This window comes from Theobroma cacao, chromosome 1 (genome assembly GCF_053813885.1).
Source record: "Theobroma cacao isolate CCN51 chromosome 1, ASM5381388v1, whole genome shotgun sequence".
NCBI classification, from domain to species: Eukaryota; Viridiplantae; Streptophyta; class Magnoliopsida; order Malvales; family Malvaceae; genus Theobroma; species Theobroma cacao.
Window position 1 is genome coordinate 32,873,572 of NC_142639.1, and position 18,389 is coordinate 32,891,960.

Genomic DNA, 18,389 nt, shown 5'->3' on the forward strand with positions numbered 1-18,389 from the left:
ACTGCATTCAAATACTATTTAAAGATTTTCTCTCTTTTTCACCAAAAAAGATTTTAATATTAAATACATCGTTTTCTCTTTTCTCTTCTTTTTTGGGAATTGAAGCATTATGGTCTGATTGCTTGTTAGATCAACAAAAATCTAATACTATTACTATTATACAAGTTTGAAAGTTATTCCTTTTTTTTATTGATTTCTTCGATTTTAACATCTGAAATTATGCATAAACTTGAAGCATTACATTATAGCTTATTAGGTGATTAAAGATGGCATGAATACCCTTTATGATAATTTTAGCCGAAATTGGAGCTTACATAATTTATTTTGTTAAACAGTTTGCCAAACAGCTTTAGCTTAATTCTAAAAATTATTATTTTTCATAAAAGCTTAATAATAGCTTTTAAGTTTAAAAAAAGTTAGGCCAAACAAGCTCTTAATCAATTTCAACCTCTCTACTTTGGGGTTCTATGAATATAAACCAATAAACCCAAGAACCCAAAACACATATCTTGATATCATCTCTACTCTTTGGGATGGCAAAAAAGAGCTGGATTGTGAGATAGATAGTATTTGGCAAGAGAGAAAAATCGAGATTTAATTCTAAAATTTTTGTCTGCATGGCGGGACAGAGAAAATAAGAACCATTTAATTTGGAGGAAATTGTTTAAAAGGCATTGTTTTCAAGTCATGCCAAAATTAGATAAAAACAATTAAAATTATAATGAGAGATATTTTTGAATTAAACTTATAAAAAAACTTATTTCTCACAATTTTCTCTACTTTTAATGTACTTTCATATATAGTGTTGATATTGACATTTGTAAACATATATATAGATATAAAGGAAAACAGTACTTAGGAAAGTAAAATTAAATTTACAAGTAATTATATGGTGGAATTGATATATGCCATAAACATCAAATCAGCCCTTAATGAAATTGCAACTTAAAAGGCTGTAGAGCTAACTCAGTGTCCCCCATCATGGAGACGTAGTTACTTATAAAATCTTTGTATTGAAAAGCTCGATACAGTGGAGGGTCGCCTGCATTGGTAAGGGATTTTGCGGGTTCTATAATGCTATCATCACAGGAACTGATAAATAAGCCAACAGTAGTTCGAGCCATCTCCGAGTTGGTCACAACGCGATGTTCAGCACTTTTCAATTTGTTGTTGCTGACAATCTAATATATATATATGTATGCATAAATCAACACAAACATCCATAAGTTTGAATACTCTAATTTTAACAAATTTCATGCAGCAATGTAAACCAAATTGCTTTACCCTACCTTCTAGTCCGAAAAAGAAACAACTTTATTCATCTATATCATCTATATATATATATATATATATATATATATATATATATATATATATATATATATATATATATATATATATATATATATATTTACCATAGATGTAAAGTATGCTATGCAGAGTATCAAAAGTAAATATAAGGATTCTCTTCATGCTGCCTTCATTTAATCATATGATGACTTTGGAAAACTTTTATTTGGAGTTTACCATGTGAACATAATCAAAAAAGAGGAAGAATATACCCGTAACTGGTGGCCTATGTTAACCACAAATGCATTAGGCAAAGGCTCAATACCAATCCATTCTCCATCCTTGAAGACTTGAAGTCCGCAGGCATCTCCTTGAAGTAGAATAGTTATGAGGTTAGGATCACAATGTTTAGGTAATCCCAAGGTCAAACTTGGATCCGGACATGGTGGGTAATGATTAGCCACTAACAGCAGAGCTTCACTTAGATCCTTCTCGAAATGCCCAGATTCAAGCCCTAAGCCCTCTGAAAGCAACTCCAGGATTCTTAAACCCAATTTCTTTGCTTCCACTGAAAATGTTGCGATAACCTCTCTATAAAGAACATTACTGAGATGAGTAAGATTACATGATGAAGAAAAGGAAAAAAGAAATGGTGAAGTCGTAGTTTGTGAACTGCTCGGGCCCCACCTGTAACTAGTTGGCTTATCAGGCCAAAGTTTAATGCATTCCTCTAAAGGATGACAAGGGTGTTTCAAAACGTCACGCCAGAAGTGAAACTTTTCGCAACCGTAGTTTGCATTGCTTGTGTACAGCCTGCAGACTTTTTTTGGGTCCTCGGAGTAGAGGCTTGTCTTGTCCTCGGTAGGCATCTCAAAGAACTCCTTGACAACGCTCATGGTGCCATTCAATACTTTTTGAGAAACTCCATGGTTAACAACCTATTTTAAAGAAAGAATAATCAAGTTTATGATTCGGCATTTCATAGGACAAACATAAATATTGTCAATTATGTAACCATTCAAGAGGTTCAGATATAGAAAAAATTATATCCTCGACCTCAATCCTTCTAGACACGAAGCAACTTCTTCTTCTTTTTTTTTTTTTCCAAATGAAATTTAAGTAACAAATAAGAATCACAACCAAGGAATTGTAAACACACATAAATAATTATTATATTTAGTAAGGAAAAAAACTAAAGGGAAACCCAAACAAATCAAATCAACAACCCATGACATTGTTCGGAAAATTTTCAAAAATAAAATTGGATTAAAGTTGTTCATGATGGGTGAGGCCAAAAGTAATCTAGTTAGTGGAAAAAAGATTCAAGCCCTGCTAGCTCGTTAGGCATGGAAGACCAAAAACAATTTGATAACATTTTTTTCTTTAAGAATAAAGTATGAACAACCTGGAAAAATCCAAAGTCTTGGCTAGCCTTCAGAACTTTCTGAATTGTATTGCTTCGATTAATTGATGCTTCCCCGAGGTCAACAACTGGAATGCTATCACCACTAGGAATGCTGAGCTTGCCTGGTCTTGTTTCTGGTGGGAAAATATAAGACTCGGGCAAAGATTGATCAGTGCACCAGTCTGAAACAAGCTTGTCCATGCCTAATCTTCTAAAGAAGCATGGATTTATTTTATGAAATTATTAATCTGGTTAATGATGCAACTGAAGATCCAAAAGTGAGATATATTTATAATGGCGTACTGAGATGCATAAGAAAGAGGCTCTTAGTTGAATTACTAGCAATCCATCAGAGTCAGAGACAACTACAGGATCCAAGATGCATATGTAGCAATTTTCAAAACATTATTCTATTGCAAAAGTCTTCCAAATTCGCTTAAAATTTAACAAAAAAAGGAAGTTGGAATCTGATTCTGCAATAGCTGGATGACAATCCTAACACATTTCTCCTAGGATAATAATTATATATAAAGCATGATTATGACTAACACTTGGTAGTTGAACACGTCAGCCGGATGATTTTCAGCTAGCATGATTGATCCATATTTTAGGTGAAAACAAATTTTAGAAATAAGAAAAAAAAAAGAGCCACGAAATAATTAGGTTAAGGTATAATTAATGGAAGAATGATGCAAAGGCTAAGTGCCACCGAAAGCTTGTATTATCTTGTGTTAATTGTAATATTGGGTCCAATTATGTTTTCAAAAATATTTTCTAAAATCCCCCCAAGACTTGGTTTTTAATGTTGACGTTAACAATGACGTCAAGGTAGCATCAAAGTATATCAATGGATATAGTGACAATGAAGAAAATGTCAATGTTGATAAAAAATAGGTGAAAATGATCTCTATATAGAAAATTTAGTATTTAAATAAGAGACTTTATGTACATATACTTGTCAAAGCCATGACTCCTCGGCTTAAACTGTGGGTGGTTTAGTTTAAGTTTGATCCTTAAATATTTGGGCTTTTTCCCAGTACATTCTCCAACACATCATGCACAACAAAGTGTCTTTATCAATAATAATCAAACACACCTTGATTCAATAAACAAAGGGTTGGTGGGGGTGGGGGTGGCTGGCCACAGATTTTTTCTCTTCTCATATTATTGTTAGATTTTCTTAAGTAATAAAGTTTGAATTTATATGATTTAATAGCATAATACTCAAAAAAAATCTCTAAATTATTTATAAAAATTTAAATAAATACCTTTTTTATTATATTTAATTAAATTTTTATATTTTTATTTTAGAATAAATAATCTTTTATAATTAATGATTGATTAATTATAATTAATCAAAATGTAACTTATCATTTTATATTTACGTGGCGCTAATATAGAGTTAGTTATATGAGTTTATTTGGTTCAAAATAAAATTATAAAAGTTTAATTAAATGTAAAAAAAGAGTATGAACCTTTTTAAATTTCCATAAATAATTTAAGGGACGTTTTTGAATATTATACCTATAATAAGTGACTTATTGAGACAGTTTATAATTGCTAGGGTCTCATTGCTGTCAATCGAGGGTGGGCTCAACCCTATTTTGACAAAATGAAATTTATCCTAATCTACAAGGTCTATCATACATATGCACCAAATGTGTGATCTCACATTTTCTTTCTTTGATTAGTTAAAAGTCATTTTGTTGTAAATTTGTGGTAGGCTACCTATTTTCTATTATACAGTTATGGTCCAATTAAATTGAGCCTTTTTGAATATGGCCATTTGATTATCTGCCAAAGGTGTCCATTCTTGCTCATTCCCAAATGGTTTTGTGCACTAAAAGAACTTAGCCTTACCAGAATTTAAATCTTTTAAGTTAATTATCTGCCAAATGGTTTTATGGCAGTCAAAGTGGGTAAGTTATCCATTGTAGATATGATGCTTGCATGTAAATATTTTAATCAGTTAATTATAATGGAAGGAAATACGTAACTGTGTTTTGAACTTTGAATTTAGATGAATTCAGATGTTAGATAAACTCATGGTTGATCCATGTTTCCTGAAAACAGTTAAATACTTAAAGCTTAAACATTGATTTTATACTAATTATTTTCAATGTATAGAAAGTATAAGAAGTCTAAACTAATTGACCATACGAAGATATAGTATACAAAGATAGGTCTATAGTTAGGTGATGCTACTTTCAAATTGAACTGTAAACCGATTCATATGTTGTCTTTAATCTATCTTAGCTTTGCAATCAATTTCTTGAGGAATCGGCACCATAAAAGCCATTAGGAATTCAATGTGGCCTCAGGTCCACTGCTGAAGCTGAAACCCTATTGCATCTGTTGCATAAAACCGTATTCCTATGCGTATCTTCAATGTGTTTTAAGTCCATTAAGCAATTTATAATTTCTTTTACAAATATTGCAAAAGAAATTGCTCTACTTTGCTGTCAGTCGTTTTGTTCTTCCCTTCTATATCTAAAAAGAAAAAAAATTCAAAATTAGATTTCACCAAAGAACAATGAATTGTTTTTTTTTTTTTTTCTTTACAATAGAAGATAACGCCTTCATCGATGAAATTTTCTGTTGATAAAGGATAAAATACTTTCGATAACATAAATCACCAACAGAATGTTGATGGAATATTTCATTACTATTTAGTCAAAAATACTGTAGTTAGTAATGCTCATTCCATCAATAAATCTCCAAAAGAATATTCTTTCAGACATGCAATTGGCAAAGCACCCAATCCGTTGGTAGCATAATTGACCAGTATCAATAGATTTTTGTAAGTGATTTTCCTTGAGATTTTATCAACGTAATTCACAACAAATCTTTATTGGCGTGTTCTGTCAATGACGGTCTAAGTCCGTCGGTAATACTACCCCTAATTTCATCAATAAAATATTTGTTTTAAGGCAAGTTTGTATTAATAATGAAGAACCTATACAACTAGTTTGAAGTGTAAACAAAAAGCTTCAAACCAAAGGCAAAAACAGAGGAAACCATCAACTTCATCAACCCTAGACTTAACTTGTCATAGGACAAAATAAACCAAAAACTACTCCAACAAAACTTGTGATGAAACCCCCTCTGTACACAAATTCAAAGCTTAACACCAATGATGTCTAGCAAAAATATATAAATGTAACCAGCATAATAAACCAGAGGCATAAAGCACGAGGATTTGCACACTTGAAAATGTAAACATCCTACACCAAAACTAGCATCATCCATGGAAAAGCAATAGAGTGGAAAAAACCAACTCTTATTGATAACCAGCCAAAACGTGTGAGTGCACAGAAAAAGGCTCAAAGTTAGCAATTAGCCGTTGATTTCCCTTAACTCATGTATCATTGATTATCCATAACTAGTCATGGGGGCGTGAGACACCTTTTTTAGTAAGAGAATCGATATTGCCATTAGCAGATCTCAAAATGTGACAAATATTCCATTAAGTGATCTTGCCAAGTAGATTAAGAATTTGAATAATCAATTATCTAAATCTGCAAGGCATGTCTTTGGGCTTTTTAATCCACTTAACAGCATTGCTGGCATCGGCCTCAATAGAGAGAGTATGAAAGGAATTCGATCTCGATGCACCAAAAAAAAAGGTAGGCTCTCACAGCAAAAAGCTTTTCTTTACTAGAGTCTGAAATACCAATAGCCTTTGAAAAAAGGGTAAGTGTGGAGCCATGTTCATTTCTCAAAATACCACCAATTTTTTATTCACCCGAGCAACCTTTAGAAACACCGTCGATATTAAATTTGACACATCCACTATGAGGTTTAACCCAAGCCTCACCTTTCTTGGCCTTTTGATAACAGTGGATGTTGACACCCTCATTAGGAAGGCAGACAAGATCCTTAATAGAAAAATTAAAGTTAGACCACATAGCATTAGCCCACCATGCGACACGAACTCTAATTAGTTTAAAAGTGAGGCAACCATCCCAATCCGTAACTTTGAAAACCACATCATTTCTAACAATCCAAATACCCCAAAAAATGGCATACCATGCCATTTTCCAAATTAACTCATTCTTCAAAGAGGTAGCAAAATCAAACCAAGAAATGAAACATACCTCAAGGGTGTGGTGGGACACCCAATCCAAACTCTACACATCTCCCCATTACTACCACAAAGGCCAAGTTTTTTTGCAAATAAAGAAAAAGTGGTCAACCATTTTGATTTCATGCTTACACAAATGGCAAGTGGCTACATTGACTCTAACGATACCTCATTTAAGAAGAGTGTCCTTTACAGTTAACCTCCCTCGAACAAGCTGCTAGTAGAAGGCCTCAATTTTATGGGGTGCAAGACTAGACCAAATCAGCTTCCAATGTCTAATAGACGCAGTATTAAAGGTGAGGACAGACGTGCAAGAAGAGTTAAAGGAATAATCGCCACTAGGACTCCATTTCCAAACCAGTTTGTCGTTAAAGTCCTTACCAATAGCTTGAGACTTGTTTAAGTTCTTGAATTCTCTCCATTGCTCATTTTCCCAATCGAAAAAACCTCTCCTTAAATATAAATTTCAGCCTCAATCATTATTAATACGTTCTCCAAATTCAACATATTTCGCATCTTTTTTGACGATCAAGGCAAAAATTCTTGAAAAAGTAAACTTTAGAATATAATTTTCAATCCACTCATCATCCCAAAAGTTAATCATGCTCCTATTTCCAATAAAGATAAATAGATCATTAATAGTGGAGTGATTACAATCACTGATTCCATTGAGAGGTTTTAAAATGTTTTTCCATAAGCTCGAGGCTTTGCTACCATTCTTCTAACACGGAATGAGGCTACTGCTATGAGTGTCAAGTTTCTTGTTGACGATATGTTTCCAAAAGCTCTCAAGCTTATTACCATACCTCCTTAGCCATTTACCAAACAACGCCCTATTTTTCAAATCAAGATCCATTAGCCTAAGACCTCCTAATTCACAAAGATTGCACACAAAAGCCTAACTAACATGATGAAACTTTTGGACAAGATTAGGACCTCCCCATAAAATTCCTTTCAAAATTTTCTCAATAGAAGTTCAAACAAAGGCAGGTATTTGAAAAAATGACATGTGAAAAAAAGGCATAATGCTAAGAACTGACTGTAAAAGCATGACTCGACCTCCCATGGATAGACTTTTAGCTTTCCATGTAGTAAGTTTACCTTCAATCTTTTGGATGACTGGCTACCATATGCTTGTAGCACTTGATGTAGCTTCGTAAGGGAGACCAAGGTACATGGTGGGGAAAATGCCCACTTTGCATTTGATAAGATTCACCCATTGCTGTGCCAAGTTTTATTCAATGCCAACACCATAAAGGAAGCTTTTTTTAAAGTTAATCTTTAAACCTTAGTCGACCTAAAAACATCAAAGCAATCTTTTAACATCAGTGAGGTAAATGGGCTTAAGAGCATAAAAAATTACTGTGTCATCAGCATATTGAAGGTGAGAGACATAAACGCTCGAGGATCTGACCACAACCCCTTTGATTTACTACTTTTCAGCAGCTTTGTAAATAAGAAAGCTGAGGGCTTCAACCACAATACTAAAAAGAAAAAAAGACAAAGGGCAACCTTGCCTAAAGCCTCATTTCATCTAGACTTCCTTCATGGGCAACCATTAATTAGGATAAAGACAATCGTAGTCAAAGTGCAAGATCTAATCCACAAATGCCATTTATAGCCAAACCCCATACTTCTCATGACAAGTTCCAAGAAATCCCAAAAAATGTTGTCAAAAGCTTTTCAAAATCAACCTTTAAGAGGATCCCACCTCTCTTATTTTTTTCCATAAGATCAATCATTTCATTAGCAATGAAGGCACAATCAAGTAATTGTCTACCTTGGATAAAAGCAAACTGATTGACCCCAACAATTTCATCAATGACTTTCCTTAAGCACAACGTAAGGGCTTTGGTGATGAGCTTATAAAGATAACCAACTAAACTTATAGGCCTATAATCATGGAGAGAGAACAAGTTGGCATGCTTAAGGATAAGGGAAATAAACGAGGCATTCACACCTTTTTCAGGCGCTCCAATATTGTGAAAATTAACAACAAATCTTATCGTGTCCTCTTTAATGGCAACCCCTATTTTTTAAGAAAATTGAAGTTGAACCCATTAGGCCCCAAGGTCTTATTACCATCATAGTTGTTAATGACCTCTCATATCTCTACTTTAGTAAACGGGGACTCTAGAAAAGAGGCAGAGTGCTCTTTTAAGTTCAAAAGTCCACTGTTAAGTTCTTGAAGTCAAATAACATTTTAAGGCATATAGAAAGAGTCAAATTAATGGGCAACATCTTCCCTAATTTCTGTCGGATCATCAAGACCTTGGCATGAAAACTTAGTAATGTTGTTAGCTCAACGTCTGGCTAATGCAGCATTACGAAAGTACCATGTGTTATGGTCACCCTCCAAGAACCATTTAACACGTGACTTATAATGCCAAATACGCTCATTGACTCTAAGAAGCTTCCACAATTCACCTTTAAGTTTAGCCAACTCCCTGCATTTAACCCCATCCACCACACCTTGTTATAAAGCCTCAGATATTTGATCAATCTCCAATTCAATGTTGTTGATTTTCTCATTAATATTACCAAAAACCTCTTACTACCATTTCTTAATATGTTGTTTAATGTTGTGCATTCGATGCCAGACAACAACCTTTTTCTTGCTAAGATTTTCCATATATTTCTATGCTTCAATAAATATATCACTGAAGCTCTGTTCTTCCAACTAGTGGTTAAAGAATTTGAATGGTTTATGGCCTTTATTACAGTCATTCAAACACAACATTATCCGATTATGGTCTAAGATGGAGGTAAGGAGACATTTTTGGACAAGGTTCGAGTACCTCACCATAATCTCCATCGTTAGAAAAAACTTGTCCAATCTACTAAAAGTAACATTTGTCATGAAAGTTACACCAAGTAAAGCTGCCACACACCAAAGCGATGTCCATGAGTTTCAATTCTTTAATAAAATCACTAAAGTGTCATATCGACCTGTCCATACTGACACAATTAGTCCTTGCTTCCATACTTTTGATGACATTGAAATCCCCACTAATGCACCAAATCACATCCCATGTTTTAATAACGTTGAGTAATTCTTCCCAAAAGGCTTCCCTTTCACCCACATCGTTCAGGGCATAGATGTTGCCAATCCTAACATATTATTAAGCCTTTAGATTTTCCCTTTCACGAGAATAGATCTCTTACTAATAATAAACTAATCAAAAGTGAAACAATTATTATTTCAACAACTAATAAGGCCACCCAAATCACCTGAAGATTCGATGCAAGCCAACTTCAAGAACTTTTTCCCCACACCGTTTCAATAGTTTTGGTATTCACACTTTATAATTTTGTTTCTTGAATAAGCAAGATACTAGGCTAAAAGTTTATAGATAAGTTCTGCATGTCTCTATTCTTTTCTTACCTACCTAAACCTCGAATATTCCACAAGATGGTATACATTTAATTGATAAACAGGCACACAAACAAGGAAGGCATAACATACCTCCCTGCAACCCATGAGCTGATAAAGGTTAGTTCGTCTTCTCCGCCAACTCCATAAACACTCTAACCATATTGTTGTCACTATTATCAAACACCAGCCTAATATCTTAACCCATGTGTAGAGTATCTACACCTTCCCTGAACATTGTGGCATTTCACCTAACTATATCCTTATCATCAATTTGATTGCCAGCCTCATCAATTACTTGGTGATCCAAGCTTTTTCGATCTCTAGCAGCACTTCTTGTGCTTTTTTTCCATCTACCATGCCTTACATTGATAGATTGCTTGCGTCGTTAGGTAAGTCATACAATTTAAGGTTTCAACTTGTTAAAGTTTTCTTCCATTATTAGAGTGTTTGGCTAATAGATTGCTTGCATCATTATGTAAGCCATACCATTTGAGGCTTCAGCTCACTAAAGTTTTCTTCCATCATTAGAGCGTTTAGCTCATTTTCATCCACTAGTAAAATCTCCTAATTCCCATCAATTGGGCTAGTTTGCACTTCTTTTAAAAATTCTTTAGCTCCACTTAAAAATTTTGCACCAGTAACTTGCTTTAAACTAGAGTTGATGAATTTATTAACTTCATCCATAACTCTTTCCTCGCTGATGCAGGCAGTGATTCTTTTTTTTTTTTTTTTTGAGGGCTCCCTTTGCAAGATCCTTTTTACCCAAAGTTTCAGGAAACTTTTCAAGTGACAAGTGAAGTCTTGGCCAATCAACTACTTGGGCAACACTTGAAGGATTAAAGCACGAAATGCCTATGCCCACATATTGGTTCATTGAAGGCTTGTTGCACATCAAATCTTGGCTTGTGACAATCTCAAAGTCAACTCTTAAGTTTCTTGGACTTCCATTCAAGAGGAACTCATTACTTTCAGATTTCTAGTCTACGTCCACAAACATTTTGCTTGGCCCTAAGGCCTCGAAGGGAGATTAAAGCTCATTAACACTAGTGCACTTGTTTGCTAATTTCTCATGGGTGAGGGCCAACTGTTTGCCCATTCGTGCCAATCCAAGGCTCATTATTTGCCCGTCTATCACACCTTTGGACCAAGTTCATTGAGCCATATTCAAAATTCAAATTGCATTGGGAAAAAGAATTACCTGTCCTTAACTTGTCAGGTGTAATCTCGATAATCTCCTTATCACTATGGATAGCAAAATTATCCACACCGCTAGAACAATTAGCAAATGCCTTTACTGCAATAATTATCTTTTTGTGCTCCTGCATGTCTTTTTTGATTCTGAGCAGCATTTTACACCCATTGATAATCAAATCTTTCCATAGAGGGATTTTTAGGCTTTTTTCCTTCATGATGAGGACATTAGCAAAGTCAAAGTGTTCCAACCAGGCTACAACACTACTGGCTTTGATCGCCTTCCCTCAGAGACTTTCAATTTTCTTAAAAGTTGTATCATGCCACAAATGAAGAAGAAGGTTTTCAATCTTAATCTAAGCTAGTTTAGTGCAGCGCTCCATTATGAGATTATATGGGGTGAAGGTGATGAACCAGTGAAAAAAGATGCCTAGGAAATCCTTGATGATGATGTTCATCTCTTCTTCATTTTCAAAAGTGATAAAGGTTTTGAGTTTTCCAATTAACTATATCAAGATTAGTATGCCTTCTTAAACCAACCTGGTTTGAATGAGTTTGGGACTGAAAGCTTCCCTCATGGTGACAATGACACTCATTCTAACCAATTCGATGTCCTTTCTAAGAATCTCTACTTAAAGTTCAATCACGTCTTTCCTCTGTTTAATGTTAACCTCAGTTGGCAACTTGAGTGCCTGCAATTGGGTAAGATATCTTTGCCAACATCTATGAATGCCTCCTTGTAAAACATTTTACTTTTCCTTGAACCTTTGGGCCTACTGTTAGCCTTTCATTTCTTACTTTTAGTAGAGATGGCTTTGTTAACAATGATCTGTTATCCTTCCAGTGTTTGCTCGTTACCTAAAGCTATGCCCTTTCTCATTTCATCAAGATGTCGATAGCAAATAAGGCAAATAAAGGCCTGTTTGACTATTTGAAGGCCTTCGATCTCCATAAGAGAGTATCAACAAGCACACTGTAATCTTGAAAAGCTTATCTCAACTGCTGCCATGTTGTCTTAGGACTAAGATTGCTGATGTATATCGAGAAAAGATCGTTCTTTCAATAGTTGATTGATTCCATGAGATTACCATTACCCCTAGCTGGGCTACCGATTTTCATCTCGTGGTTCCACCCTTTCAATATCGACCTCTTACAAATATTATATTTATTACAACTAATAAAAATTACAAAAAAAAAAAACTTACAATTATATTAAGAATACAAATGGATAAAAAAACAAATATATCCACTAGCATCATCTTTTCGTCGTGCATCCTAATTATTAAAAGAGCTTACCAACTCCTTTGATGATGATTCAGCATGGACAATTGATTGCTTCACTCAATTGGAGATGCTAGACTCCAAGTTCATTAAATCGTTCTTCGTCTAATGCATATTTTCGTTCAGTGCCTCGTATGCCTCGAGACTCTATGGAGGATCGAGGTCTAACCTAGTGATTAACATGAGCCTTCCACTCCATTGCTTATGTTTATTGTATTAGTATGTAAAACCGCTTCCTTAATCGGTTGAAAATTTTTAGCTTATTAGGTATTCCATTTCTGAATCTGCTTTGTCAAATATGATTAACATATTTAATATGTTAGTCATATTTGATAAGGAAGCTTTAAACATTGAATACCCAATCTGCTGATGATCATCAATCAACTATGGAGGCCATTTTACATACTAATGCTATATGACAATAGATAGAATGAAATTGAAAGGTTATGAAACTATTTTCTAAATCATGAAAAGCATTTCCAAAAGTGTTGGAGAATTTACAAAATATTTCAACACGAAAGAATATTTATTAAAATAAAAAAATAAGAAATAGAAAAAGATTTAACCTAAACATTTTTTTCATACAATATTAAAATCCAACAAATCTCTTCAAGGATATAAGTGTTATTTTTAATTTTCTTGAAGCTAGGTAACTCTTTTAATTTTTGCCAAAACTGTTAGGAAAACTTAAAAAAAGGTTCCAATATTTTTAACAAAATCATAAAAATAGAACAAAAAATAAAAATAACTTAGGGAAATAACATTAAATATGAGGTTAAAGCTTTTTTTTTATTTTTTGAAACTTAGAGATCAGCTTTCATTAACAAAAAGGAGAAATAAGCCCTTTTTATAGGAAAACAAAAAAGAGTCCTTCCGGACATAGGTCAAACAACCCATGCTGAATATAAAACCAAACCATAAAAAAAAAAAATCTTAAAGCACACGCACCTTATACAAAAATCTACCCTTGACCTAAGGTTAAAGTTCATTTATTAAGGTTAAAAATAGCATAACACATAATAAATTGATACCAATCTTTGAATGGACATTGTGGGGTGTTAATATCTTCTCTATGCATAATTGTAGTCCCAAATTTAAATCAATTTCGTAGATCAGAATCTATTATTTTTTATGAATCTAAGTCAAGTATTAAATCTTCTTATGAAAGAGAGATTCAATTATGTAGTTAATCACACGAAAACTAAAAATATTAGTGGTGATTTCTCTTTTACGTCGAGCGATCAAGTTCTCAAACTTGCACATTATGGCACAAGTTAATCAAGATCCAGATTAATTCGAAAAGCTAATTTTATAAGAAATGTGACAGAATCAAGCCTCACAATGGGCAAATTTAGTTAGAAATGGAGATCTGGATAATATGAGGTGTTTACAACTAGCTCAACTCTCAAAAGTTTCCCAAGGAGTCACCAAGCTAGCATAATGTGCAAGCTTGAAAACTGAACACTCGCTAAATAGAAGAGTCACCACCAATATTTTTGTCATGATATATTTACCTAGTTGAATTTATCTTTTTTAATGAAATCTTAAACTTATCTTAGATTCATTAAGAGGGCTAGGTTTTGGTCAACAAAATAGAATCAGAGTTTGGGAATATATATGGTTACACGAAGATATTAACACCATCTAACACTCATTCAAAAATCAATAGCAATTAATCATCTGTTATCCTATTTTAACCTTGATAAGATAGTCTTTAATTTCATATTTGATTTAATTTCTCCAAATTCTTTTTTTTTTCTCTATTTTCCCTTAATGTAATACATGTTATTTTCTTGAATTTCTAATATTCATATTAAGAATTTTCTCCCTAAATCTCTTACATTACAATAGCCATTCTAAGAAATGATTAAACAAAAAAAGAAAAAAAAAGAAACAATTCACAAATAAAATCTGAACGATAAGTAGTGAATTATAATGCAATAAGACAAAATCATACGTAAAAAACCATTTTTCTGATTTACTGCATGATATAAAATGATTAATATCACTTACAAATTTATTAGAATAGACTACGAATCTAAAGAATCACAGTGATATAGTTTGATCTCCTTAATGGTTAATGTACATCACAAATCTATTCTTTCTCAAATGTTCTCTCCTTTATAATTAAGTAATGTTTCATGAATTATATTTTAATTGATGATAATGCCCGAACAATCACCTTTACAATAAATCTGAAAATATAATTGCAAAAAATATAAAAAATAAAAAATAATTATCAATAATGTCAATTCTAAGCAAAGGCGGAGTCAAAGAGGTGACAGGGGATGGCAGCTGCCACCTCTTAATTTTTAATTTTTTTATTATATATATATAACTTAATATATATATAATATAATTATGTTTATAATTACTCTTTAATCACTCCTCATATAAAATCCTAAATTCATTATTGAATTTTCCAGCACTATAACTATCACTGGTCCAACCCATGAGTATAGGATGATTGGACAATGAATTGCATGTAATGTGACAAAATCGTTTTCAAAGACAATCGAAAACGCTTTTGTAAATTATTATTATCATGATACGTAGAAAAACTAATTCCTAACCTAATATATCTAATTTATAATTTTAAAATACAAAAGTTAATGTTATCAACATTAATTTTACCAACTTCTTCAAAAAAGAAACATTAATTTTACCAACTTGCAGCGAAGTGGGTCATTTTCCTCATTTAATAATTCCTATTGCCATCTATAGACTATAGCATAAGCTGCATTCCCTTTTTTTTTTTAAACAATCACAATCAATTTATTCATTTAAGTATCTGAATTGAGGTTAGGCGAGGCGACGGCAATCAAAGTCCAGTCCATCTCAATGAAGTTTTTCAAAAGAAGAAAGTGATTCAATAAATAAATAACTATATATATATATATATATATATATATAATGTGTGTTTGAAGTCAAAAACACAAAGTTTTCATCAAAATATTCTGCACGAATGAATCGAAATATTTTATGACACGAGAGTAGAGAAGTTAATTTCTCCTGCTTTAAAATAATATATTTATTAGTATCATTGTAGATCCTTTAATTTCAAAAAAATAAAAATTACCAGTTATTTTTGTTGTATTATAATTGTACATAGTTTCAATAAAAACGTGATATTATTGTATAAAATAAAATGTTAGGTCAACCAATACGGTTGTGATTTACAATTTCATAGTGAAATATTGGAATTGGACCAATAAATAATATATTAACACATAAAGTAAGCAAATACTTAGGGCAAAAAGCATTTTTCTTAAAAATATTTAGTTGTTATTAGAAACTATATAATTAACTTCCACTTTGTTTCTTTGAAAAAAATATTGAAACAAACTTTAACTTTGTTTCTTTAAATGGTCATGATATATTTGATATTATATTAAGATTCTAATTCATTGAGCTCACTTAACCAAAGTAATAGGGAAAAACCCGTTGTGATTTATCAAAATTGTATAGCTCTAATCCTGTATTTAAGCCAGTATATGCTACAAAATACAATTTTCTAACAAGCACACCTTAACATTATAGTGGTCTATAAGATTTATTAAACTTCCAAATGGATAAAACTGCCCACAACTACTAATATTTGTCCAAGCAAACCTGACTAGTAGTTTATAATAGCCTTGTAACAATATGCTTTTGTTGCTATATGTTTATAACGTGGTTCCATTTGACTTCACACAAAGATGCTTGGTTGGAAAAGAAAAACAAAGCAAAACACGTACACAAAATGCATGTGTATGATATGAACCAGCTACTAATTGACTAGCAGTTAAGGGTGTGGGGCGCGCTTATAAGCTCCTTTACAGCTTCACCAGTATTGCCAGGCTTGAGTAGGAAGGCTGAAACGAAGTCAAAAAATTTGAAGGCCTTGTACAGTGTAGGATTGCATGCATTGACCAAAGCCTTTGCTGGTTCTACTAGGGTTTGATCAGAAGGGTAAACGAAGTAGGAAATAGTTGTCCTAGCATCTCTTGAGTTGGTCACCACTCGATGTTCTGCACCTTTGAGTTTCCCATTGCTTATAATCTAAAATTTACCATGACTTAAACGAATGAGCCGCAATAAGGAAGAAAAAAATACTTAAAAGGATATGAGAAGTAAATTGACAGATTATTCAGCGTCAGGTTTCTAATTATTATAGTAAGTATAAAATGACCATGACAAAAAATGTTTGAGGGATGCCTACCTGTAACAGAAAGCCTATATTAACCACAAAGGCATGAGGAAGAGGTTCAACGCCTATCCAATGGCCATCCTTGAAGACTTGAAGCCCATGTATGTGGCCTTGAAGAAGAATGGTAATGATAGAAGGGTCACGGTGTTTAGATAATCCCAGCGTCAAACTTGGTTCAGGGCACGGAGGGTAGTGGTTAATCATGATTTTTGGAGCTTGAATGAGGTCGCTGCTGAAATATCCAGCGCTAAGTCCTAACCCTTCACAGATCAACTCCAGAATTCTACAACTCAGCTTCCTTAATTCAACCGAATACGCCCCAACCACCTCTCTGAAATAATGAACATTAAGAAATGGGTGGGTCAAACTCTCAAAACGTCAACACATATTAAGGCGAGGAATTTTCATGCAAAAAGCTGGAAAGTTTCAGATATTATGTCAAGCTTATATATATGACTTGATAGTTTACCTGTATCTAGTTGGCTTTTCAGGCCAAAATTGAATGTATTCCTCTAAAGGAAGGCATGGGTGCGTCATGGCGTCCCTCCAATAGTGAAAATCCTCCTTGGGATAAACATAGCTGCTTGTGTACAGCTTGCAGCCTCCACTTGGGTCCTTGGAGCATTCCCTTTCCTTGTCCACCGCAGGCATTGCATGGAATTCCTCTGCAACGTTCATGGTTTTATCCATTAAATCCTCAGAAACTCCATGGTTGATTACCTGCCGATTCAGAAATATGTATGGTTTAGAATTAGTCAACGAAAAAAAAGTGCCTCAAAAAACAACAAATACGAATGTGATCATATACAGCATAGCTTGTTGAGATGCTTCGATTCTTGATGAAAATTTAAGAAAGCAATATTAAGAGAGAAATGTGATAGGCACTGACTGAACCTGGAAAAATCCGTACTCTTCACCAGCTTTCAGAATTTGCTGAATTGTCTCGTTTCGATCATGCCGCTCAAGATCAACCACTGGAATTGATTGTCCTAGAGGAACAATGAGCTTTCCAGGTCTGCTCTCTGGTGGCATTACATAGCTTTCTGGTAAGGAACCATCATAACACCAGCTTGAAAGCAATTCCATGATTTTCAATTCAACGCTTATGTTTGAAAGTAGAAGACAGTTTTATTCAATGCTGTGAAAGACTTTGAGGCCAAGCTAGAGGAAGTAAAGGGCATTAAAATCCTTACTGGAAAGTTGACCAATAAATAAACAATAAAAATCTTTGGCAAGCTTGCCTTTTATAATCAGCGGTAGGCAAATGCACTGCATCATCAAATTTCTAAGAATACAGCAATGATTTGGCTGAAGATATTGAATTGGCAAGTTGACATTATAAATTTAGTTCACATTGTTTTTCCACCTTTCTTTGTTCCGAGGTGATGACGAATGAATTGTTATTTTATTTCTTGGTGGGAAATGTATAGTTCCGTATAAGTACAAAATTTCTCAGATTCGTGGGATTGGCATCTTAGACTCCGTCTTCATGGTTTTCTATAAATGATGAAAAGATATGTCGATTTGATAAAAGAAAGTTTGAAGATTGTTTATTGATTGCATATGATGCATG

The 18,389-nt window shown here is 33.4% G+C and overlaps 2 protein-coding genes across 2 annotated transcripts; both read right to left on the minus strand.

The window, feature by feature from the left end:
• Positions 1-855: 855 nt before the first annotated feature.
• On the minus strand, positions 856-3,026 carry LOC18613161 (hyoscyamine 6-beta-hydroxylase-like). The gene is made up of 4 exons (XM_018116071.2): positions 2,696-3,026; positions 1,978-2,228; positions 1,563-1,881; positions 856-1,181 (listed from the first exon to the last, which is right to left on the minus strand). Exons 1-4 carry the CDS (start codon positions 2,894-2,896, stop codon positions 930-932), a joined length of 1,023 nt encoding a protein of 340 aa, XP_017971560.2. The 5' UTR covers positions 2,897-3,026; the 3' UTR covers positions 856-929.
• Positions 3,027-16,155: 13,129 nt separating this feature from the next.
• LOC18613162 (hyoscyamine 6-beta-hydroxylase-like) lies at positions 16,156-18,001 on the minus strand. Its single transcript, XM_007050259.3, has 4 exons — positions 17,711-18,001; positions 17,286-17,536; positions 16,829-17,147; positions 16,156-16,668 (listed from the first exon to the last, which is right to left on the minus strand). The coding sequence occupies exons 1-4, from the start codon at positions 17,900-17,902 to the stop codon at positions 16,405-16,407; spliced, it is 1,026 nt and encodes a 341-aa protein (XP_007050321.1). The 5' UTR covers positions 17,903-18,001; the 3' UTR covers positions 16,156-16,404.
• Positions 18,002-18,389: the final 388 nt, after the last annotated feature.

Excerpts from the sequence above, each read along its gene's own strand:
- LOC18613162 (XM_007050259.3), bottom strand. The coding sequence starts at position 17,902 with ATGGAATTGCTTTCAAGCTGGTGTTATGATGGTTCCTTACCAGAAAGC. Across the intron at positions 17,537-17,710 it reads AAGAGTACGGATTTTTCCAG|GTAATCAACCATGGAGTTTC; the intron begins GTTCAGTCAGTG and ends CTGAATCGGCAG. Across the intron at positions 16,669-16,828 it reads ATATAGGCTTTCTGTTACAG|ATTATAAGCAATGGGAAACT; the intron begins GTAGGCATCCCT and ends GGTAAATTTTAG.
- LOC18613161 (XM_018116071.2), bottom strand. The coding sequence starts at position 2,896 with ATGGACAAGCTTGTTTCAGACTGGTGCACTGATCAATCTTTGCCCGAG. Across the intron at positions 2,229-2,695 it reads AAGACTTTGGATTTTTCCAG|GTTGTTAACCATGGAGTTTC; the intron begins GTTGTTCATACT and ends TCTTTAAAATAG. Across the intron at positions 1,882-1,977 it reads GATAAGCCAACTAGTTACAG|AGAGGTTATCGCAACATTTT; the intron begins GTGGGGCCCGAG and ends TGTTCTTTATAG.